This window comes from Rhinolophus sinicus, linkage group LG03 (assembly GCF_036562045.2).
Source record: "Rhinolophus sinicus isolate RSC01 linkage group LG03, ASM3656204v1, whole genome shotgun sequence".
NCBI classification, from domain to species: Eukaryota; Metazoa; Chordata; class Mammalia; order Chiroptera; family Rhinolophidae; genus Rhinolophus; species Rhinolophus sinicus.
Window position 1 is genome coordinate 135111740 of NC_133753.1, and position 24103 is coordinate 135135842.

General features: G+C 40.8%; 1 protein-coding gene across 2 annotated transcripts in view; it reads left to right on the forward strand.

Annotated features, from left to right (window-relative positions):
• Positions 1 to 23379, forward strand: part of LIX1 (limb and CNS expressed 1) — a 49303-nt gene extending 25924 nt beyond the window's left edge. For both annotated transcript variants that reach the window (XM_074328681.1, XM_019727921.2), the window contains 4 exons: positions 8084 to 8224; positions 10369 to 10464; positions 18728 to 18805; positions 20373 to 23379. In XM_074328681.1, coding sequence (XP_074184782.1) covers positions 8084 to 8224; positions 10369 to 10464; positions 18728 to 18805; positions 20373 to 20660 — 603 coding nt within the window. In that variant the 3' untranslated portion in view covers positions 20661 to 23379. The remainder of the gene's footprint in view (positions 1 to 8083; positions 8225 to 10368; positions 10465 to 18727; positions 18806 to 20372) is intronic.
• Positions 23380 to 24103: the final 724 nt, after the last annotated feature.

Sequence of the window (24103 nt, forward strand, 5' to 3'; positions counted from 1 at the left end):
AACTGAAAGGGGGACAATTAGCAGCAGGGCCTGGTTTGTGGCATTCTTTGTGCTGATGGCTTGCTGTCAGGATGAAACCGAGGTGTGGGTGACACTGACCAGAGCTGTCAGGTCATACACACTCTGCAAGTCACTTGCTGAGACTTGGACTCCAAATCACAAAAGCAAACCGTTCCCAACCACCTGAATGACAGACTTGACAGCCTACAGGATATGGGCAAGAATTCTCACCTCTCACAGAGTCAGTTTATTTGGTTTTTCCACCTGCATAGTCCCAGCTGGGGAGAGCCCGTTGGGCACCATATGCTTTCGAGCGAATGCCACCTAAATAACACTGACCTGCCCTTGACCCCAGGGAGGACATCTTAAGCTACAGAGATACAATTGGTCACATTTGCTATATTACATTACTCTTATTTAAAAAGCTCACTCCTTACAGACGATTTTTAAACTCCTCGGCTACCCTTGGTAGGCACGTAAAGTGGCCTAACTTGAGATTTTATACAGACCTATTTTTCCTCTTGATGTCTTTAAAATACAGATATGAATAATTCTAAGAAGGCTGTTGTATGTTTAGAATGGAGAGAGGTTACTTATACTGATATCTCTCCACATGCTTTCCTAAAGAAAGCAGTTTAGTTGGGACGTATGTACAGTAAAATTTTGAGGTCCAGAAACAGTTACTCAACACATGCATCCTGCTTGTTTTCCAATACAAAGCATGGGGGAAAAATTATTAATCAAGTGAGGACTATCAGGAAAGTAATTGTTCAGTCTCAATTGTGTCAGCCTAGCTATAAGGTTTTCCTACGAATGGTAACACACTTATCAACAATTTTAAAGTACTTAAGAAATAATTAACAATAAAACTAGTTTCTTGTTAGGCATTTCTATTTTTATAACATGTACATGACTACCAAAATGTTATTTCAATTAATTTAAGAACTTCTGTACATGCTAAAAAACTGATTAGCCACTGGTCTATTTGGGGACAGCCTACTGGCCCACAAATTAATCTTGGCTGATTAATTTTCTGTTGCATAGCATGACACTGCAGAAAATTATCAGGAAAGATATAAAACCTGCTGAGCAGAAAAAGAAAATTGAGACCTCAGTTAAGTCAGCAAGGCTTATATACTTCCTAGGGGCCTAATATTAGACTTGTCAGAAAGGATTTTTTATTTTTCAATCCAAACACTACTTTCCTTAACTCTTGGGTAGAAGCAATTTCTCTAGTGAAAAATTAGCATTTTTGATGTTAGAAGAGGTGGATTTACCATTGTGGTATTGTGACTTATAATAAAAAATATACATATATTTGGTTTTTATCCTTGTTCCTGGCACAGAACTCCTAAAACCCTTGGAATTTCCTAAGTGATAAGAATGATAAAGATACCTTTCTTTATTCGTAACAAAACCCCTTTCTACCATACCTGAGTTTATGTCAATAAGGTACCTTTTGGAAAGCCCCTAGAGATGGGGACTGGTTGCTAGTGAAACCAACCTGGTGATTAGAGGATTGGAACATTCAGCCCCATCCTCTGACCTCCTCAGAGGGGAGAGGGCTGAAGATTGACTTAATCACCAATGATGAAGAATTAAGCAATCATGCCTACATTATGAAGCCTCCATACGATTCCTAAATGATGGGCTTCGGAGAGCTTCTAGGTTGTAATACATATGGCAGAGCTGGGAGGGTGGTGCGCCTAGAGAGGGCATGGAAGCTCTGAGCCCCTTCCCACATACCTTGCCCTATGAATTTCTTCCTCTGTCTGTTCCTTTTACAATAAATCAGTAATCTAGTAAGCAAATTGTTTTCCTAAGTTCTGTGAGCCATTCTAGCAATGATGGAGCCAAAAGAGGGGGTTGTGGGAACCTCTCATTTTTAGCTGGTTGATCAGAAACGCAGGTGACAACCTGGACTTGTAATTAGTGTCTGAAATGGGGGCAGTCTTGTAGGACTGTAGCCATTAATCTGTGAGATCCGATGCTATCTCCAGGTAGATAGTTTCAGAATTAAGTTAAATTGTATGACACCCAGCTCATGTCAGAGAAGAAGTGGGTGTTCCCCGAAACGTTTGGTGACTATAGCATAGACACGTAGTGTTACAGTATAGTAGAGAAGAGAGTTTTCCTTTTCAACGATGAAGCCAATGAAGCTCCTTCCAAATCACAACGTCCATTTTTTCATTTGTAATTTTATATTGTTTTTCTTAAACAAGCATCCCAATTGCTTCCGATACCACAAAACCTGACTCTGCCCCTGCCAAATTAGAAATGAGACACAGAAGGGACAGAAGCTAAAGCAGCATTCCTCTAAGAATAGTCCTGGCTCCACCTGCCTCAGAATCACCTGATAAGCTTGTTAAAATGCAGGACCGCACCACCACCACCACCACCATCACCACCATCACCACCATCACCACCATGATCCATCTGAAGATGCTCTGGTTCAGTAGGTCAGACTGGGGCCTGGGAACGTGCCTCTATAATAACTTCCACAGGTGATCTTAACTCTGAACGCTAAAGTGTTTGAACTATTGTTTCAGAGCCCTGGCCTAGGCTTAGCAATGGTCTTCATACTGTACCCAGTGGGTTCCCGGTTGCTTGGTGGTGACATATCATCCAAAATGAAATACAAGGCCAGAATGAGCAGGTCTTGGGAGAATTTCTTATCCAGTGGAGTTTGGGAAGTTTCACTTAAATGACTTTTGCTCTTGATGACTTATGAAACACTTCTCTTTTTTTCTGAGTAATCTTATGTGATAAAATCCCAAATTCTCTTGGCCTCACACTTAATCAAGGGGTCACTTCCAGAAGCACGAGAAACTTCCTCCAGAAGATGACATTTGATCTTCTGGTCTAGTCACAGCTGGCCTTTCTCTCTCCATTTTCTTTCTTCCTACAGTCCAGGTAGAGAAAAGCATCAAAAGGACAATAGGAGGGAAGAGAATATTGTAATCATTGTCAGTATATCCCCCTCCTCAGTTAGCTGTCTTCTAAACGAACTTGAGTTCATCATGCCGGGTGGGAAGAGACACTCGTGGAGTCTTGTGTCAAATGACCCATGGAATATCAAGGTTGGAGCTTTGGTTAAAGTACTATACTGATTTGGGAAATGCTGTGAGACTTTAGCCAAATTATAAATTCTTTCTATTCCAAGGTGAGTGACCATTTCTGTGACAAGCAAAATAATGTAGTGGTTAAAAATTTGGATGCTCAAGTCAGACCTGGAATTTAATCTTGTTTTGGTCACTTTTTAAGTTGTATGACCTTGGGACATGTAACCTCTGTTTCCCCATCTGCAAAGTAAGGGTAACAACAAAGCCAACCTCATAGGATTGTGGTAATAATGAAATGTGACAATAAACATAAAGTGCTTAGCTCAGCGCCCAGCACACAGTGTCAGCAATGAAGATTACTATTATTGGACTCTCCCTCAAAGGTGGGCTGAAAGAGTTCCCAGTTATCTGATGTAAACAAACCCTTTATTTTACTTAGCTATGGCTGGGTAACAAGTTGCCCCAAAACTCAAAATGTGTCATCCTGTTTTTGAGGACCCGGAGTCTGGAAGCAGCTTAGTTGGGTAGTTCTGGCTCAGAGTCTCCTGAAGGTTGTCAGTTGCAACTGCATTCCTCTGCAGGCTTGATTGGGTCTGGAAGATCAGTTTCCAATCTCCCTCAGATGGCTATTGGCAGAAGGTATTAGCTTCTTACTATGTGTGCCTTTTCTGTACGACTGCTCACAACATGGCAGCTGACTTTCCCCAGAGCAAGTGATCCAACAGAGAAAGCAAGTGTGACCAAGACAGAAGCCACAGTGTCTTTTGTAATTGAATAACTAAAGTGACATACCATAACTTCTGTCACATTCTACTGGTTACACAGCCCAACCCTGGCCCAGTGTGAGAGGAGATTTCATAAGGGTGTGACTACCAGGAGGCAGAGATCAGTTCCTCATTAAAAGGGGGGCTATCCCAGAGGCTGGCTACCACTGCCTTTATAGAGTTTTCCTGAGCAGTGCCGCAGACGCTCTTAATTTTTTTTTTTTTTTACTTTAATTTAGATTAGATCCAGGAGGCTTTGAAATGATTGTAGTGGTTTATAACCTACGAGCAAATGAAAGACATCTAAGCATCAAGATAAATGTCTGAGTGGGGTCTGCTAGCCACTTGCAAAGCATGTGGTTCCACATGCCTCAGAAATCCACAGCTGACTTCAGTAAAATCTCAACTATTAAATATTCCCGCTCTGCACTTTCACAAAGTGCAAAGGACAGAAGTTGTCTCTCTATATTAACAAGTAAAAATGGTGAGCGGATAAGGCACGGTTTACAAATCTGTATTTATGATTGGGGTCTGGCTGAAAAACAGCAAGAATAAACCATACAATCTGGGAAGTCTAATTCTAGCTGGAAGTTGCTTTGAAATAACATCATACTTCACTCACTCCCCAACTGATGTCTTTGAGCACCGGTTTGGACACATCAATAAAACATCCTGTCACTTACTATATTTTATTTTCTTGCAGCGTTTCCCACTGTTTGATGGTAACTCGAACAGTGTCTGTTCTTATAGCAGAGTCCACACTCTGATTTAAATTTGCCAAGTAGGTTGCTTTTGGCTACATTTCTTGCCCAAGCACAGGTCCTTATGGTTTGAGAAGCCCCATTAAAAGACCTAAAGAAAAATATACAACCTTTACTGGCTTGGATTTTTAGCTCCAAATTTTAGAAAAAAAGCGGCTGGTTAACATTATAAACATTTTGAAGTACTTGTCTTTCAGAAATGCAAAGAACAATAGCAAGAAAAGCCCTTTAATGGCTCAGAATTTATTTTATTTTATGTACTTATTAATTGGTACACTTTCTCTCCTGTTTTAACCAAAGATTCTGTACATTGAAACAATAAAATAAGTAAAGACATGTGTCTGCTTTAAAATCTTGATATTGGTTAAGTCTCCGTAGTCCTTTTTCATGCTTTCTGGGTAAAGGCTCTTTCTGTTCTCTCAGCCAGGCAGCACTTTGATCTCAAAAGTAGTGCCATTTTGTTGTAAACGTATGTGGCGCCTTTGATCTAGTACTTAGCTGGTCTTACTTAAAATAGATAGCTTCTTTTATCTAAGTAGTGTTTACTAGGTCTCTCTCTATGAAAGATGATTTAAATTGCTATTATTTAGATAGAAAGTTATATAAAGTTTCTTAAGAGTGCCCAGATCTGAATCTAATTCTCTAAATCCTAAAACCCCCAATGGTTCTAGTATAGATTTTATAAAGCAAATTCCTATTAAAATGAGCTGCTCCTGTAGCTGTCAGGTAATATTTGCAAAAACTTTGTTTGCTTTTTAATGAGGAACTGATTTTCCAAAGAATAATAAGCATCTTATACCCAGGCAAAAAATGGTAATCTCAGAGTGTCTGAAATTAATGGCCCATTGTCCCTCTGAAATTCAGGTATCAATATATTTTTATATTACTGGGTTATGCATACTATTGAAGTGGGACTTTTAAAAAATGGTAAGTATATACTCATATCTTTAATTCTTCTCTTTAAGAGGATTTCTTGAACATTTTATCAGGTGTACTAGTGACTTATGTTTGAATTTCCTAGTCTGCATTCAGTTATTCATCAACAAACTATATTGCAGATGCAGAGACATAAAGATGACTAAGTCACAGGCTCTGCCCTGAGGTTGCACACAGTTTGGAGTCTGGGGATGCAGCACTAGCAGACAATTACATGGCACTGTGATGAGTGCCTGTGATGGACAGCGGTCCTCCCAGCCTGGCCTTGGGAGAGGTCAGGGAAGGCTTCCTGGAAGAGGTGACATCCAAGCTTCAGGGAAATACTGATGACTCAAAACTCGATGTCCCATGAATTCCCAGCCAAGTCTACAATGCACAGCCAACTTCTCTGCCCAGACACCACCCCTTCCCCAGTTTAATACAGGTGGCCTAAACCTTGGGAGAGATCTAAACTTTGAATAGCTTTGCTGCTACCTGAAGCTACCCCAAAACCTACTTGTATATCATCAACACTCAGGAGCAAAACCCCAAACTACTTTCCACATACATTTCAGAACTTTAGTTCAATTCTTTATGTAATGGAGGTATTATAAATCTCTTCGTGTTGTTAGTTAAAATAGCTACGTTCTTTTCTCCCCCCATCCTCCTTGTTATCATATTCCAACCATTTCAGATGTCTTGTCATTACTTCATCAGTGGACTAAGCATGTGTGAGCACTACCAAGCACTGACCCTGGGGGTAGGTACTCTGGAGGATACTCAAGAAGAGTATAAGGGTTCCTCCCCAGGCCTGGAGAGGGGCAGGAGGAAGTCATCTGCAGTCGCGTACAAGATGATCACAATAGTAGTCACAACTGAGAAAGTCAGAGGGGGCCGGAGCCTGACCTCAGGCGACTCATCCTGGGTTTGTGGAGATGAAGAGGAGAAGCGGCCTCTGGAGGACACAAGAGCATGTGTTTGGAGTGGGCCTTGGCCAGTGCATGGATGGTCAGCGTTGGGCAGATGAGGTCGAGGCAGGGCTGGGCCGAGAGCAAACTGGCGGGGTTTGGCTTTCACCCAGTGCGGCTACCAAGCCACAGAGCCTACAGACGTGCCAAATAAAGTGGAATCGTTGGTACTTTCCCTGTTCTTTCACGTCAGTCCCCAAGCAGTACTGATTCTGCGAATCATGCCTTTTAGGTAGGAGGAGCCTTGAAGATCAGAGAGCCTAGCATCTCCATTTATCCAGTGAGGAAACCTGCCCCAGTTCAAGCAGCCCAGGTCTCGCAGTCACTAAGTGGCAGAACCAGGGGTGCTCAGCAACCCTACTCATCAGGACCTGGGCCTGGGCTTCTCTTCCTGGGGCTTGTTTCCCTCCAGGAGTCCTAGAGCGGGGTCTAGGACCCTAGACAGTTCACAGGAGTTGCGGGAAAGAGCTGCCATCACACTCGGGGGTCCTCCAACAGGAATGGGCCCCGGGACAGTGGAGTTCTCATAGGGCTTCATCCCTCTCTCTGGACACCCAGGGTCCACGCCAAGCCAGAGCTTGAATAAGAGGAGTTATTGTTGATAAGAAGAGAGTCAAAAGAGGAAAGAAAGCAATCAGGATACACTGAGCAGCTCTGTGTGAGCCACAGGAAAGCCAGGCTAGGAGGATGGGCAGCAGTGTTACGTTTGGGAAAAATATATATATATATATATTTTTTAGTGAGTTACTAATCATACGTTGCCTATGGCCCCTAACTTCAGGGAGGCCAAATGGAGCATGAGCCACCCACACTGCATGGACTGAAATGCAAGGTGGAAAGGGTGGTCCTCAAGAAAATCAGGGAACTGTTATTAAAAGGAAGGTGAGGGATAAATCCTGGAAAAGCAAAAACAATAGATTTTGACAGCAGCCCCCTCGCCCTAACTTGGAGGTAAAAAGAAAAAAAATGTATAAGACTAGAATGTCCTCATAGAGTGTTACCACGGGCAAAATATTCTCACTGCTTTATCTATGTTAACTAATTGAGCCTATCCTCACACCTATGACATAAGGACTACTATTATTCCCATTTACAGAGGAGGAAATTGAGTCAGAGAAACATGAATTTGCCCAAGGTCTCTCAGTTAGTAAGTGCTAGAGCTGGGATCCAAAGCCAAGAAGTCTGATTCCAGGACCTGTGCTCTTGAATTACTGTGTTAAATGCAGCTCCCATTTTTCTTACATTTTTTCCCCTCTGAAATAAAGATGTGAGGAAGGCCCTGATAATGAATGTAACCACCTAGCATACCGTAGTAGCCGTTATCACTTCTGTTATATACTCATTAACAGAGTACGCAAAGCCTCTGGTGCATAGTAGACAGGCAATGACTATGAAATGAGACAAAGAGCATCTGAAGACCAACCAAGACCTTTGCATGGCATCGACGGCTAAACGAAAAGCGACATGATCGTCAGGGGGTTAGCAATGGGGGTGAAAGAATAGGTACAGACAGAAAATGTATGACTGGAAATGTCTGGAGACCTCTTGAGGTAAGGACAACGCGGTGAGATGCTAAGTCCTTTAGTGAGTCCTTTCCTCCCTCCCTCCTCTAGTGCTGCTTAAGTAGAGCGGAGGCCAGACGGGACGCCGCCAAAGTGGCCCTAATCAACTCCCTCTTCAACGAGCTGCCCTCTCGCAGGATCACCAAGGAATTCATCATGGAGAGTGTGCAGGAAGCCGTTGCCTCCACCAGCGTGAGTGCCCACCAGGGAAGGGAGGGGCTGGCTGCACTGAGAATACTGAGGCATTTGGATCTTGGGAAAGATGGGAAAGGGAGCACGTCCTTTAAGAATTGTGCTGCTTTCATTTTTGCCCATTCAATCATGAATTCTCAGCAAAAAGAACACGTGGACTGGAAATTACAAAATTGGAGCTGGCTCCCTGTTCCTCCTCTCAGTAATATTCTTTAACTCCCCTGGATCACAATTTATCAAGCTTTGCATCAAGCTAGACAATTTGATCCACCTCGATTTGTGCATTTGAATGGTTGCTATTTGAGGAGCATGGATGCTCTTCAATTGCATCTGAGAACACAGGCAATTGAATACTGCTTTAATTAGAGGTAAACTAGCTTACTTCTTTCCTAAACTTGAGTAATCTTAAAACTGATCTGAAGTGCTTATTAAAAGTGTCAATTCCCCAGCCAGTGTCGGGTGCTGCAATCTGCATTCTTTAGAAAACACTGACTGTTTAGATATGGGAAAAGCCATATGCCCATTATTTGTTAACTATTAGAAGTATCAGGCTTAATATCCATTACGTCTTTCAGAGAGCTTTGAAAATTTTTGTAATGGATATCACTAAATGCAAAGTGCTTTAGGAGCAGAAGTCTTTGTCTTAGAAATTTAGATAGGATGTTTTCTCAGCAATCCAGGAGTAGATGATTCGCCCCGTGAATTATTTGGGGATCCTGATCCTTGTGACCTCCAAACTATAAACTATGGAGGAAGCCTTGGTTCCCCCGGGGGCAGGTGTCTCCCTGTGTGTCCTCCAAGGGCAGGGACTTGGCATTACCAAAGGGATTAGTCAACTCCTGGCTTGTCTTTAGTTTGGATAAACCCAATCAGAGATTTGCATCCTCTGATTCCCGTAATCTGGCTGTAAAGGTTCTCTCATTCTGGAAGAGCTGCTGATCATGCAGGAGACATTATCACACTAGCACTTACCTTTTTGCTCCTTCTTCCCTCATAAATGCTTTTATCACACAGAGGAGAGGTAAGGGAAGGGGCAGTGCGGTGGACCTGGCTTGGAGACGAGAGAAGTCAGGGACCTCTGTTCTCTATCTGCCCTGAGGATGAAAGGAATCCTTTGTTTTCCTGCCCTGTATATTTCAAGCGCCTTTGAGAAAGAGAAGTTGGGAAAATGATGTCTGATTTCTATGTGTGGCACTTACTCAGGAGCAGGGAGGGGCCCTCAGTGTAAATGTAATTTATCATTTTTGCATGGACGTTTCTAAGGAAAGAGAATATATAAGGTTTGCAGGCTTCTGGATGGATTTCTTCTGGGATCTTTAAAAAGCCAACATAAATATTTCAGCAGTAGTGTGTTAATGTTATTGCATTTAAAAGCTATAAATTTGCTGCTATCTGATGCTGGCAGTTGTATGTTCAGTCTCACAAAACCATTGCCCACCTTCCCAGGAATCCAAGACCATGGGATATTGAAGGGCAGGCCCCAGTGCCATTCTAGAACTTGTGTTAGCTTTTTTTACTGCCCAAATAGAAGGAGAATTTTTTTTCTACCCATCACCCACCCACATTGTTTGCTAAAGATTAAGTGGTCCAGAAGTGAAAAAATATAAACCAAGATCCACGTCTCCAGGCCAAACACCAGCATATTATGAAAAGCTCCCATTAAGAATCATAGCAGTAAAATATGAATAGTCATTACAACTGGAGAATTCTTTCCCTGCCAATTACATAATCTTGCCTGGTTCTCATCAGAATCCAAGCAAGGTCATCATTTCAAGATTTCAGTAACACATGGAGGCAGCCTCAGGGGGCAACCACTCAAACGTTACTGTCACCATCAACAGAAACCCTGTACAAAATTACAGAAATTTCTGCTTTGGGATAATTATTCTTTTAGTGAGCATAGAATCAGTTAACATTCTAATCAAAAGCCAGATTCAAATTGATTACAAAATCCTCTTTACTCTGAGCTTTGGTGAGATTAAGGATTTTATTCCAAATCAGCTAGAGACTTGGTTGTAGAATGCATACCTGCAGGGTTAGGACAACAATGGAAGGATCACTGTGGGGCCACCGTATTAATTTGTGACCACCCAGAGAAGAGGAGGGAAAACCCATAATATTTCTTCGTGGGCTTCCTTCCCTAGGGCACTTTGGATGACGCGGACGACCCCAGCACCAGCATCGGAGCCTATCACTACATGTTGGAATCAAACATGGGGAAGACCATGCTGGAATTTCAGGTACCTGACTTCCTGCCACATGTTTGTTTGGCTACACAATTCAGAAGCCTGGGAGAATGCCACTCTTATCACTAACACCTCCTGTCCCCAAAATCTCCTTTTTGTGTGTTGGTAATTCTAATTTAACCCTCTTAGAATCCAACGTGGTAGCTCTGCCTAGCCACACCTCAGTAGGCTAAAATAAACAAACAAACAAGAGCAATCTTTGCTTTCTTAAAGGGAAATGGGAAGTAAAAGACTTAAGTCTAAGAAATAGGTAGGGTCCTTGAGTCCCGCAAGGGATGGTGGGCAGCACCCCCTGCAACTAAGATTGAACACAGCACCTTGAGCTGAGCTGCCGCTGAGCTCCCGGATGGCTCAGTTGGTTGGAGCGCATCCTCTCAACCACAAGGTTGCTGGTTCAACTCCCGCAAGGGATGGTGGGCTGTGCCCCCTGCAACTAGCAATGGCAACTGGACCTGGAGCTGAGCTGCGCCCTCCACAACTAAGACTGAAAGGACAACAACTTGAAGCTGAACGGCACCCTCCACAACTAACATTGAAAGGACAAAATCTACGTAATTTTACTAACAATTGTCACCCCAATAAATTTAATAAAAAAAAGAAAAAAGAAAGTACAAATTGGTAGGCACAAAATAGTCACAGTGATGTGAAATACAGTATGGGGAATATAATCAATAATGTTGTAAAGATCATGGAAGGTGCCAGATGGGCACTGGACTTATTAGGGGGATCACTTCATAGACTGTGTAGATGCCTGACCACTGCGCTATACAACTGAAGCTGAAGTAGAATAATATTGAATGTCAACTATAATTATATATATATATGTATGTATATGTATATATAATTATGTATATAACTATGATTATACCAGGGGTGACAAAAAAATGTATGCACATGATTTGTATTCATCTTTTATTATCAGTATATAAAAAAAAGAAAAGAAAAGAAAGGACAACAACTTGACTTGGAAAAAAGGCCTGGAAGTACACACTGTTCCCCAATAAAGTCCTGTTCCCCTTCCCCAATAAAATCTTTAAAAAAAAGAAAAGAAAAGAAATAGGTAGGGGACACCACCGTCTTATGACTTTATAATATTTCACCAGCTTTTCGGTACAGAGTTCCCCCTTAAAACAAATCAAGTAGTTTGACATGTTGGTTGTGACCATTTGGTTCTTAATTTTCAGAAATCGTAGATGAAGGTGCCTGTAATTATTAAGCAACACCCCCCTCGGTTCTGGTCTTTCTATTAAACACAACCTGCCACCTCCTATTGTTAACTAAATCAAAAAGTTTAGCAAGCTAGAATCCTTTTTTCATTCACTGAAGACGAGAAATAATAGAGCTTAGGAACTATATTATCTATTATTTCTAAACTAAATATATTGAAAACAACAGCAATAAGAACAATAATAGCTGACCCCCATTGGATGCTTACTTTGGCATTGGGCTAAGTATTTAATAAATATTATAATAATTTAACTCTCACAATAAACATATGAGTATTTATTATCCCCATGTCATCATTGAAGGAAGTGTGTCATATAGCTTAGCAAATGGCCGAGCCAGGGTTCAGATCCAGGACATCTGTTTTCTGAGCTCACACTCTCGGCTATTATCCTGCATTGGACGGGGCAGATTCAGTAGTAATTGGGCATGAAATGTTTGCCCTCTAAAAAACTAAATTTGAATTTGCAGTTGAACATCTATTATACATGCAGTGCTAATCGGAATCAATATGCAATGTTATAATGAAGAGCCTTTACCCCCAGTATTTCTATTTTTTTAGGTTAGATTCCAAGAAGCAATCAGAGATATAAAGTTCTATGGACAACAATGTTCATATGAAATAATTTACAGTGGTGTTACAGCAGAACCCCGAAGTCACCAACTTTCAAATACTTCCTTTGATACCCTTCAAACTCTTTTCCTGACTACAATGGCATAGCTACTTTTCAGGTGGATACGTCTCTTCCATCCTTTCTTTAAAATCAATATTTTTCCTCATCAGTCCCTTGTTTAAAGCAAAAATATTCTTTCTTCACTCCGTCCTGGGAAGACCTCAGCCATCCAGTTTTCTTCTGGAGTGGCTATGGTCTCACTGACCTTTGATGTTGCTTGTCTTGGTTTGGAAGAGACCAGGTATCTTTAAAACCTATCCTCTGAAGTAGACAAGGGCATGCAACAGCTCAGTGGTTCTGAGCCCAGGCTTTGGAGCGGCCAGTCCCTTTCAGCCTGGCTCTGCTCCCCACCTCTAAATCTGTTTCCTCATTTGTATATAAATCAAGGAGAATAACAGTAGTGCATAGTGGTTACCTCACAGTACCACTGTGAGGATTAAATGAGACAATGTAGAAAGAACCCAGAACTGTTCCTGGCGTATGGTAAATGCTCAGGGAAGATTAACAACGGTCATTATATGTCTTTCTGAAGAAAGACTGCTTTATTGGAAATGCCTGAGGTTACTGGATGGATTCTCTTGACAACTGTCTCTAACCTAAAGGCTTCAGACCAGGACAGGGTAGCTGCCCTGAGGTACACTTTTCGGGACACTTGCTGTAGAATAAAAAGGAGGACATGTAAGGGGTCCTTTTCCCCCCATAACCATCTAAAGTCAAACAGGTTTTTAAAAAGAATGATAATAAAGGGAGTAGCATAACACAAAAGAAAGAACACAAACTTGGAACAATCCTACAGACCTGTGTGGAGAGCCTGCTCTACCACTTGCCACCTGTGAACTTAACCATTCTGAGAACTCAGTTTCTCCATCTATAAAATAAAAATCATAATGCCTAGGATGTAGGAATTTTTGGGACTTACATAACGTGACATTTATAAAGCATCTAACATAGTGATTTCCCCAAAGAAGAATCTCATTTTTTAAAGTTTCTCCCCCAACCCCGACAAAAGAACACTATACTTCTTTTACTGTAGAATGAATGTTGCCTGCTCCAGTACATAGTAGCTTGTATGTAATTCAGAAGCAATTTTCAGAAAACCAAGAATGATGTTTGAATGCACTTGGGTTAGTCTGCCAAAGATGGGGATGGCAAGATCTTTAACAAATTCTTAAAATTCCATCCAAGTGCTATGAAAGGCTGTACTTCACCACCTTTTCCGTAATACTTTAATTGCCTTGGTATGAGCTGTATGTTTTCTGTGTGGTCTATTGTAGTAAGGTATTTAAATATGTGAAGTAATAATTTTAATCATGCTTCATAAATCCTCACAGAGGAGGCTGGGTACGGGACGGGGAACAAAGGAAGCGAAAGATGTTAGGGCAGGAAAAATCCAGACTCGCTCCCCGCAGTAGGCATGCTGGCAGCCTAGAAGGAGGGCCTGGGAGCACATGCCTTTCCTTCCGCCAGCTCTAAGTTGCCTGTGAGGTCCGGCACCTTTCTTGGTGGCCTGGGTTAAATGCATCAGCTTGTTTCTGCACATCATGGGAATTGACCACAGACCTGAGCTGTTTGCAGCTGACACAGCAATTCAGTACCCCTGGTAGGTAATAGATGTGTGTTTGTATCTAGGGCTGACTATTCCGTATAAAAACAAGGCTGGTGTCTCCTGACTGCAGGCAGGCTTTCCAGGGGGGCTGGCAAGAAGGCAGCGCTCCAGAGGAAACGTGATAGGCTTCTGCTTACCTTCACTTCGTGGGAGGGAAGCGGGGATGCCTGTTTTGAGGTGGCCTTGCTTTAGAGAAAACTGCATGATGTTTGGGGGGAGGGATAGTTATAGCACTAGCCACTGGGTCTTGTCAAGGTCAGATTCAAGGCAGACTTTGACTGAAGCTGGTTAATATATTTATTCTGAAGCCTAATGCAATCCAAGGACGCGTTGTTTATTTATATCTTTGCTAAATTCTCCAGGTCGCCTTTTAAAACCTCATCCCATAAACAAATTTCCTTTTAAATCCATTCTCTTGGGTGGGGAGATGGTGCCCACCTGTTTTTCAAGTTCTCCATTTACAGTGTTTGTTTTTCTTATTTCTGATGAATCACAGAACCAAGCCAGTCTCCCAGACATAGTTCCAGAGAGAAGCAGTGTGCATTTTCTCCCCACAAAGTAGCAGAAAAGCCAGTGTTTCTAATAGGAGGCAACAGCAGATAGCACTGTCAGGACACAGCCCAGTTGCTGCTTTTAATGGAATGAATGACAAAATGAACCAAGAAAGCTGTACAATGAAAGCTGCAACTGCAGTTTTCCCCGAAGAGAGAAAACACAGGACTTGAATTCTCCATTCAATTTTAAAGTTGCTTTGCTATGAGGACTAGCTACATCATTTGTGGGGCCCATGGCAAAATGAAAACGCAGGGCCTTTTGTTCAAAAATTACTAAGAATTTCCAGACAGCAAAGCATGGAACATGCTCTGAGTCCTGTGTGACTGCACACATCACAAGCTCATGAAACTGGCCTTGTCCCTAAAATAGACCCACGAAAAGGGCCCCAACTAGGGTACGGAGAGTTAGACATTCATCTTAAATACAAAATTTAAAGAAGTGTCCAAACACTCAGTAATCAAGACAAGCAATATTATAATGCAATATTGTAAAAACTCAAAATTAATGTGTAAAATTTCATGACAAACAAAATATCAAAGTTTTAAACAAGGACAGAGTTTTAAATCAAAGATCCTGAATGTGCACGACTCACCTTAAATCTTGCATCACTTACATCACCCTCGTCCCAGCCCAACCTGTCGCCCAGCCTCTTGATTATGTGTTAGTGTACCCAGGTTCCCAGGCTTCTACACCATCCCACATAACCGACAACACAGCACAAAGACTCCAGTGAGGAGCAGGACATTGAACAGACTTCCTTTAGAGTGACAGGACTTCGACAGGTAGAAAGCAAGGATATCCGATGGAATCGATGGGAGGTACACCCGTACTTCCTGGGGTTGAGACTAGGGCTCATACAGCTTTGGAAAGATCTGAAGATAATGAATTTGTTCTTACGAGGGGAAATAGAAGTGGAACAGGAAGAATGCGGAACTATTTCAATATACTTTCCATAATGACGGTAAGATGAATGTCTCTACAGAGGAGGACGAGAGCTAGATAGGGACATAATGGAAGAAGGCAGAAAGAAGGTCATCTTCCCTGGGGGATTTTAGGAACCAGAGTAACACTCAGGAAGAGACAGCCATGTCCCTGCAGAGGAAAACGACTGCTTGGTGATGGACTAGAACTTTAGCCAAACCAGAACAGGTGAGGAGGACGACCCTGTTTGTGCAGGCTGAAACAGTTCAAGTGTTTGAGAGAAGTAGGTTGTAAAGGACGGGACAAAGGTTTCCACTTTTGTTCACAGAAGAATTGTGGGTTCCAAAGTCTTAGGGGGATTGATGGAGAGGGGAGGGTTTGTGTATAGATAAGAATGAGAGCCTAGAAGGCCTTGGAGGAAGAATATGTTATTAAGGCAACAATTCTCAGAGGATGGAGTTGAGAGCCCTGTTCGCAATAGGCTGTTTCTCAAACTGGGCCACAGGTATGTAAAGACAATGCCAAGAGGCCTATTGGAAGACACAAAATAAACTCGGTATATTTTCTGGGTTGTTAACTTTATATGAAGATGAAGGGGGCAGGTGGAGGAGTGGAGGTGGTATTTATTTGTTTGTTTGTTTGTTTGCTTATGTAAATGGACATATACAATAGAATACAAACTTCAAGTGGAGTGAACATAAAACATGGAACAAGAGGAAATGTCTTATTTGTAAACACTGGCCTTCCTGTCACACCACAGAGACTATTCCCTATCAGGATATAAAGAGTGTTTCTATTCATTTTTTATGGCTGCACAATATTCAGTGAGTTTGTTTAAAGGTGAGGTGAGAGGGGCAGCACAAATTTACCCTCCTGGTCACTTGGGTTTCTTTGATAAAAAGCACAGAGGTGAGAACCAGATTAGGCAAGCTTTCGTTATAGCACAAGCCATTCTCGCTTTTCCAAATGAGCATAGTGATGTGACAGAGTGAAAATCTGGATGGGGTTAGGGAGAAGAGGAGAGCAGACGTGAAAGGGGTGGCTTCCCTGGGCACTGGACCCAGGACCCTGGGCAGATGGTGGGGTCTCTGTTTGGAGCAGGAGTCATTCAGCTGGTTTCCATGTCGTATTTTAATCAACAGAAACAGATGGTTTTGCTTTTACTGAGGTCTCTGTGTGTGCTCTTGGGGGCACTTACTGTGCAGTAGAACATAGAAAAAAATCTCAAACTGGATCCCAAACTGAAAAGAAGAAAAACGTTACATTCCACTGGCAATTTTCAACATGAGAATAGTGCTATTTGCTCTTCTGATCATCTTAAAGCTTTAAAATTCACCTAATAATTTTAAGATGTCTGAAATCTCAGAATGACTTCGTGTCTGATTTTCATAATGAAGACTTTTTCCTGCACAAGCGGAGCTAAAGATAATGAAAGTCAGCTTTTTTTAATGGGCAGTAGAACATCTCTGTAAATGTAAGGTTTTCATAACTAGTTTCATGACCAGGTAGTTTCTTAATTGTACTGCTATTTTCTGATAATTACAGGGTTGTAGTTTGTGCTATTAATCTACAATAAATGTCTCTCTGACCAAAAAGGAAAAAAAAAAAGAAAAAGAAAGAAATGTAGAGAACGTCAATGGAAGACTGCCAGTTCTAATCACTGTAGAAAAACAAAACCTTCAGTATGTTTGTACACTTTCCTTTGCACTTGATCTTATGCGAGAGGATGATGCTAATAAAAGGCTGGACGCTGTGCTCGGCCGTGGCCATTGGATGGGAAAACTATGGGTTTTGATGTCAATTCAACCTATTGGCAATATTTTAAGTCATTTTCTTAACTAAATGTATACACTTAAGAGTATTTTACAGGTTTTATAGTTTGCCCATTATGTGTTTTATATTTATTTGGGGGCTAAATTTTTTTGTTTGTCTTTGATACATAATAATGTCACATGATTCAAAACTCGAAAGGTGCAAGAAGAATGCCAGAGGAAGGTCTCCTTCCCACTTCTGTCCCCAAGGCATTCCTTTCCGTCCCCCAGGGGCAGCTAGTGTTACCCAATTCTCTTCTATCTTGCCAGAACGCTTCTAGGCATTTACAAGCAAATATTTATCAGGATCTTCTATTCTTTTTCACTCAAGTAGTACACACAGTATATAGTATGTTGTGCACTATGCTTTTATTTTATTTTAACAGCGCATCACAGAGATTCTTTATAGTAGAACCTAGAGAACCTTCTCATCCTTTCTTTATGACTGCAGCGTATTCAGTAGTATGAATGTATTGTAGGAGAGGAAAAATAATTTTCCCTCTCCTTCTGAGTTCTTAGATGAGACCCTGTAATAAAAGACAGAAGAACAAGGAAAAACATAACTTTATTGACACGTATACCTCATGCATACATGGGAGATACTTAGGGAAAATTAGTAACTCCTCAGGTAGCTCAGAATTCAAGATTAAATACCATCATAATAGGGTAGGGGGGATGTAGGCTTCCTGGGAGAGAATAAATGATTTTTAAGAAAGATGAATGGGCCCTTAGAAGAACAGAGAGCAGGTGTGATCATTTGTGACAAAGTGTGTCTGGGTGTGGTGTGGACTTCCAGTCCTCTTCTAAGAGTCAATTTCCCTGGTTGCTGAAATTCCCCAGGTGGGGATTTATGACAATCAAGTTCTTTTGAGAGAATCGGTCTTTAGACAGATAAGGGGAGTTCAGAGAAAGCCTCTCCCTATGTTTGTTATTTTTCAAGTGCCTTCAGATCAAAATAATCAATATAGCAAAGTGGCATATTTTGGGATTCTATGTCCTAAATTCATATTTTGGGGTGACATATTCTGCTACCTTTCAATATCATGCTTTATTTAACCATCCCCTTAAAAAATGAATGTTTAAAATATTTTTAATCATAGGCAATTTCAAAATGATGCAATGAATAACTTTGTCTATAGATTATCCTCAAATGCACTGGTATATTTAGATAACTTCTTGAGTGTAGAATTGTTAGAGTATATCTATTTTTAATGTTGAAAGATATTTATCAATTATTTACTTATTTATTGTACAAATATGGATGTAGCAAAGGAGGAAGGGAAGAATGCTCCAAAAGCCTGGGGACTATGATGTCTGAAATATCTCAGTGTTCCGACAATACGTATTGTAGATTCCATTTTTCTGATATAGATGGGGATCAGAGTTATGCCCTGCTCAGCTCTCACTGAGGCACCTTGTTTCACATTTTTGCTTTGAGACTAATGAGCGGTATTTGGGTTTTGTAGGAGCTAATGACCATTTTCCAACTCTTACACTGGAACGGAAGCCTAAAAGCTCTTCGTGAAACCAAGTGTTCCCGACAGGTGAGATTTTCCAATCCACAATGGGTTTGTGTTGGATGGACTGAGCAGATGGCTCGTCATCTTCCTGGGAGATTTCCTTTACTTGGATTTTTTTTTCTGTTTAAATTTGGTACTGTATTTACTGAGTAAGAGCAGAGGCCATATGAAAAAAATATGTATAGCAGTCCAGTTTAGTGAGGGACTGACCGAATATACACATTAAGAGGAACGCTGGCTGGTCATGGGACTGATTTAGATTCTTGTACTGAATGCTAAAGTGGAAGGATCATTAAGGTAGACTTCATTTCTAAGGTAAATACTGAATATATTCTACGCACCTGCCCTGCTTATTGTGTGTGCTCCTCCACTTTCCAGTGCGGAATCTTGAGAATACACTGCTTGGGAAGTTCCTCACTGAGGAGAGGTCAAGTTGGTTGTAGGGGGAGATTTTTCTCACTCTCACCAAAAGTCCACAAAGAACAGAAATGATTATAAAGGTGGGCAAGCTGGCATTCAATCACCCCAATTTGGGGGATTGGAAGTTCCTTACTTATTTTTCAGAGACAGGGCCTATTTCTTTACTACCTATGAAAAGCACCCGCCTCCCCTTTTTTAATGGCAAGATCCCTTCTGTGTATTTAATGGTTTTCACCTACTGTCATACCAGTTCATCCTTCCTTTCCCCACCATTAGACTTTGAAATATGGTAGTTTATTTTTGAGAATTTGCTCACCGGAATTTGTACGAGGAACAAAGCCTTTACTAGTGAGCAGATGAAGGTGGATGTAAGAGTTTTGCATGCACTGCAGCCCCAGGAGTTTTTAGTTGTTCTTTGCTTAGAAAGTCTGCCTTTCAAATGTCAGAGATGGAAAAGAAATGAGTAGCTGACAAGGGCTTTGGTTATTTTGTCTTTTCCTTTGATTTTATAAAAGGTCTTTGAAATATGCCGGGTTCGTTATAAACACTTCTCCATGATTGTTTTTAATTTGTTAAGGTCATAAATAAATACCATATGTTCTTGAAAATAAAAATAAGCAATGCATCCAACCCACAAGATCTTCGTAAAGTATCTCCATCAAACCTACACATGATGTTACAATGCATTGGCAAATTTTTCACACGAGAATTGACAGGTAGTGACTAATTTTTAATTGTTTGCAGAAGTAAGAGACAGTAGACATGAAGGTACGATTATGATGTCAATAATAATGTCTACGTTTTATAATAAAAGTTGAAAGTTGTTTCTGTGAGCCATTTGGACAGTCATCTTCCTTATGTTAACAACACATATTTTCTAGCGAGGTCCGAGTGGTTTTGTGAGCGTTATTGAGTCTTCCTGGTGTTAGTGTTTTGATTCAACCTGGTGTGACTCTGCTTGGCTGTACTAGCTTAGCCACTCATTGCCCTTAACAAGTATGTCAGTGTATTTGGCTTCGGTTTGTAAACATCAGAGAGGCTTAGTTGTAGGTAAAACCTCCATGGATGTGGGGGTGGCAGAGGCAAAGGAAACGGGGTGTTGGAAGGCCATGAGCACAGGTGCCTTGATTGCTCTTTACTGACACTCTGGACTTTGTCTCTTGGCTCCCAGGAAGTCATCTCCTACTATTCCCAGTATTCCCTAGATGAAAAGATGCGCAGCCACATGGCCCTGGACTGGATCATGAAGGAGCGGGAGTCACCGGGAATCCTCTCTCAAGAGCTACGCATGGCCCTGAGGGAGTTGGAGGAAGCCAGGAAAGCAGGACAAGAGCTACGGTTTTACAAAGAAAAGAAAGAAATTCTGAGTTTAGCCCTGACTCAGATCTACAGCGACCCTGACACTTCCTCACCCAGCGATGATCAGCTGAGCCTCACGGCCCTGTGTGGTTATCACTAGCAAGGCCAGCTTCCTAGACGCCCAAGGAGGGCAGAGGCCAGACTGCAGGATTAGGAAGCTCATTGAGGAAACCATTGGAGGCTTTAGCACTGAGACAGCTAATTCCTAAAGGCTACCTAATTCTCCCCACCCATTCCAGTCACACATCTGAGAGTAGTCCATAGGACCCTTACGGGATCCAACCACCCACTCCATGCAGTTTTCCCATCATGCTCTCTATAGTTCCACCTCAGAATGATGCGATGGAGACAGGATTGTTTGCAAAATATTTTCCAATCCTGGCTCCAACTAAAAACCCAGTTGACATGTGCCTTGCTAGATTATATATGTTGTTTCAAAGAATGGGTCATTGTAGCATCATCCCCCAAGAGAACATCAGGTAGGACTGGGGGAAGTAGCATGGTAGCAATTTTTAAGACTACCTGGGATTAAATAAACAATGTGGATTTAAAAAAAATATATATCCAAGGGTCAGAGTTTCTTCCTAAACTGTGTAAGCTGAGAGATAATTCACACTCTACTAGCTGTTATCCAGAACTACAGTGGAAATTTTATCTAGACAGCCCACTAGCCAAGATCTTGAAGCGGTAATAGTATGAAAATACCAGAAAATTTTAACGTGGCTTAAAATGCGATTGTGATAATAATTTTTAAAATTCCACACTCTGCCAAATGGAGGTAAATGTCACCTAGAGTAGAATCCTCACATTCCGCAAGAAGAATTAATGGCCAATTTTTATGAGTCCTGCAGTCAGTCATGTTCATTTGTAATTTGCAAATAGATAACTTGAATTGATTTGTTTCTATTTTTGCCACCTCAGTCATATATCTCTAATGGAGAAAGTTACTGGTATTTCAAAGGTTAAAACATTTTGAAAAAATCATTAGCATTTAACAATGCTTGCATTTGATTAGCTTCTCATGTATTAGAGAGAAGGAATCTTTAGCTGTCTTTGTTGTTGTTCAAGAACATAAGCTACCAGCAGCTCTAGTCTATCATTTTTAAGTTTAAATTATTGGAATCTTCATTAAAGAAGAATAAGACATTGCTATTCCTCTTTGAAAATAGCTTGGATCAAACAACTGATTCGAAAACCAAGAGCAAATACAAACTAATGTTTAGATGATTCCTGGTCACTCAAATTTAAGAATGGCAGCAGTAACAATTTTGAACACTTGTAGCTATTTCTGTATCCATAACATGAAAAGGAGTATCCTGCATTTGGTCCAATAATTCAAATTAAAGAAAACAATTGTTTTCCATTTTTTGCTTCTTGTTTAGGCAAATGCAAACTAACTTTCCTGAAAACCAAAACCATTATAATTACATTAAAGTTTACAAAAATATACTTTAGCCTTAAATCTAAATATATACAACAGTATTTTTCTCTCCTTAAAGTCCCATGAAAACTGTACTAAGCATATATTTTGGAACTGGCCTTGATAATAAAAAATTAGCTTCACATATTACATTTCTCACACCAGGGGAAAATTTAGCTACATATCTGCCCTACTCTAATGTTTTGAAAAGGTAATACTACATATTAGATAAATTTTATTTTAAAATATTGTTTTAACAAAAATCACATTCCTCCCATAATGAGGCTAAATGCCACCTAGAAGAAAACTTTATTCCCTTATATTCCCAAAAAGCAATTAGAATTAATAGTTGTAAGTTGAATAAATTTTGAGGGAACTTTCTATTTAAAATAATTTTTTTCACGAAGTCATTACTCTTCATCATTTGAAAAAAGACACAATTTCCCATGTTGAGTAGAACTGAAGGTAGGTCCACCTTTACTGCATTTTCAGCCTTTAACAAGCACCACCCCAGGCTGATGCCATCTGATTAGATTCAGGAACAGTTACCAGTTGGGAAAATACCAGATTTACTCTCTGCCCTACAATTAGAACACTGCACCCATTCTGTAAATGGAAAATAGAAGTTCTCCCTTGGCCACTCTCCGTTTTCCCCAGCTAGTCAACCTGCCCACGCTTCCTAGAATGGCATGGAAGCTACAGCAAAAGAAACAAAAGTCAGAATCTTCGCCACTGCTGGTTCCTTGGATGCTCATTTACAGCAAACCAATTTGAGCTAAAACCAATTACAGCCAATTGCTGTCAGTACCTCACCTAAACATCCGTAACCCTGGCCCGGAGAAGACCAGGTTGAAGAGCAAAGTTGACTATTATTATTTTTCCTTTTCTATAGCTTATTCTCAATAACACACTGTGCTGAAGGGGCCTAGAGTGGAGGATTCTCTGTTTTAATATATGGAACTCTGGGTCCTAATCTTCTGGGGTTATAAACCCTTTGAGAATCTGCTACAAGCTATGGACCTTCTCCTCGGAAAGTAGAACTAAGCATATACATTTAAAATTACACAGTTTCAGAGAGTATAAGAACCCCCTCGAAAAAAATTCCATGGATTGCTCTGTCCAAGAACCCCCAGTTTATTTTAGGCACACGCTTACCAGTCTCTAACTTTTCAGCAGGGATCCAGCTTAGCTCAGATATAGCCCCTGGAACCTATTTCTAAGATACATTTCATCATCCTTAAATACAGATTTGCACTGTATTTCGACAAGAGCTAAGTTTGATTTTCACAAAATCCAAATACACACGATTATTATCAAAAAAAGCTTAAAGCAGACTAGTCATAAACTTGGGTGAACACACCAGAAAATCACAGATTTAATAAAGTCATTGTTCCTCTAATGATCAGAAGTCAGTTGTCCATTTGTTCAAAAACTATAGTCCACTGATATGTTTGCTGTTAAATATATTCACCTATTGCTAGAAAAGAAAAAGAAACAAGCAGTAGATATTCCTGAAATACTGTACCTTTGAATCTGATCAGCTAGGTCTCAGGAAAAAAGTGAAAGAAAGCAAAAAGTTTGAACAGTTTCCTGTTTCTTTAGGGAAAGCTTTGAAAGCCGTGAGTATTGCTGTAGATGACATCATCTCTGAAATACTTTAGAGAATTCTGAGTTATATCATGCCATGCCTTTCTTTCTTGCCAGAGGACACAAAATGTATAAGAATATTTTCAGTACCCTTGACTATGTTAACGGGTAACCACTATTCAAAATACTGTCTTTTATATGCTGTTGATTTTTTGTTTGTGTTGCATTTCAGAAATGCAAATATCAATATCTCTTCGATGGTGTCCATCATGTTAAAGAGGCAATATTAAGATTGTTTTCAGCCAGGGCTCCAGGAAAGCAAAAGTCATTTTTCCCTATCACAGTGGTTCTCAACTTTGACTGACTGCACATTAGAAATACCTGAGGAGCTTTAAAAAAAAAAAATCCTAAATATCCAGACTGTACATAAACCAATGGAATAAGACTGTGGAGGTGGAGCCCAGGCATCAGTATTTTTTAAAACTGCTGTCGTGCGGGGTGGCCTGTGGGGTCTCAGCTCCTGCTCCCCACATAAG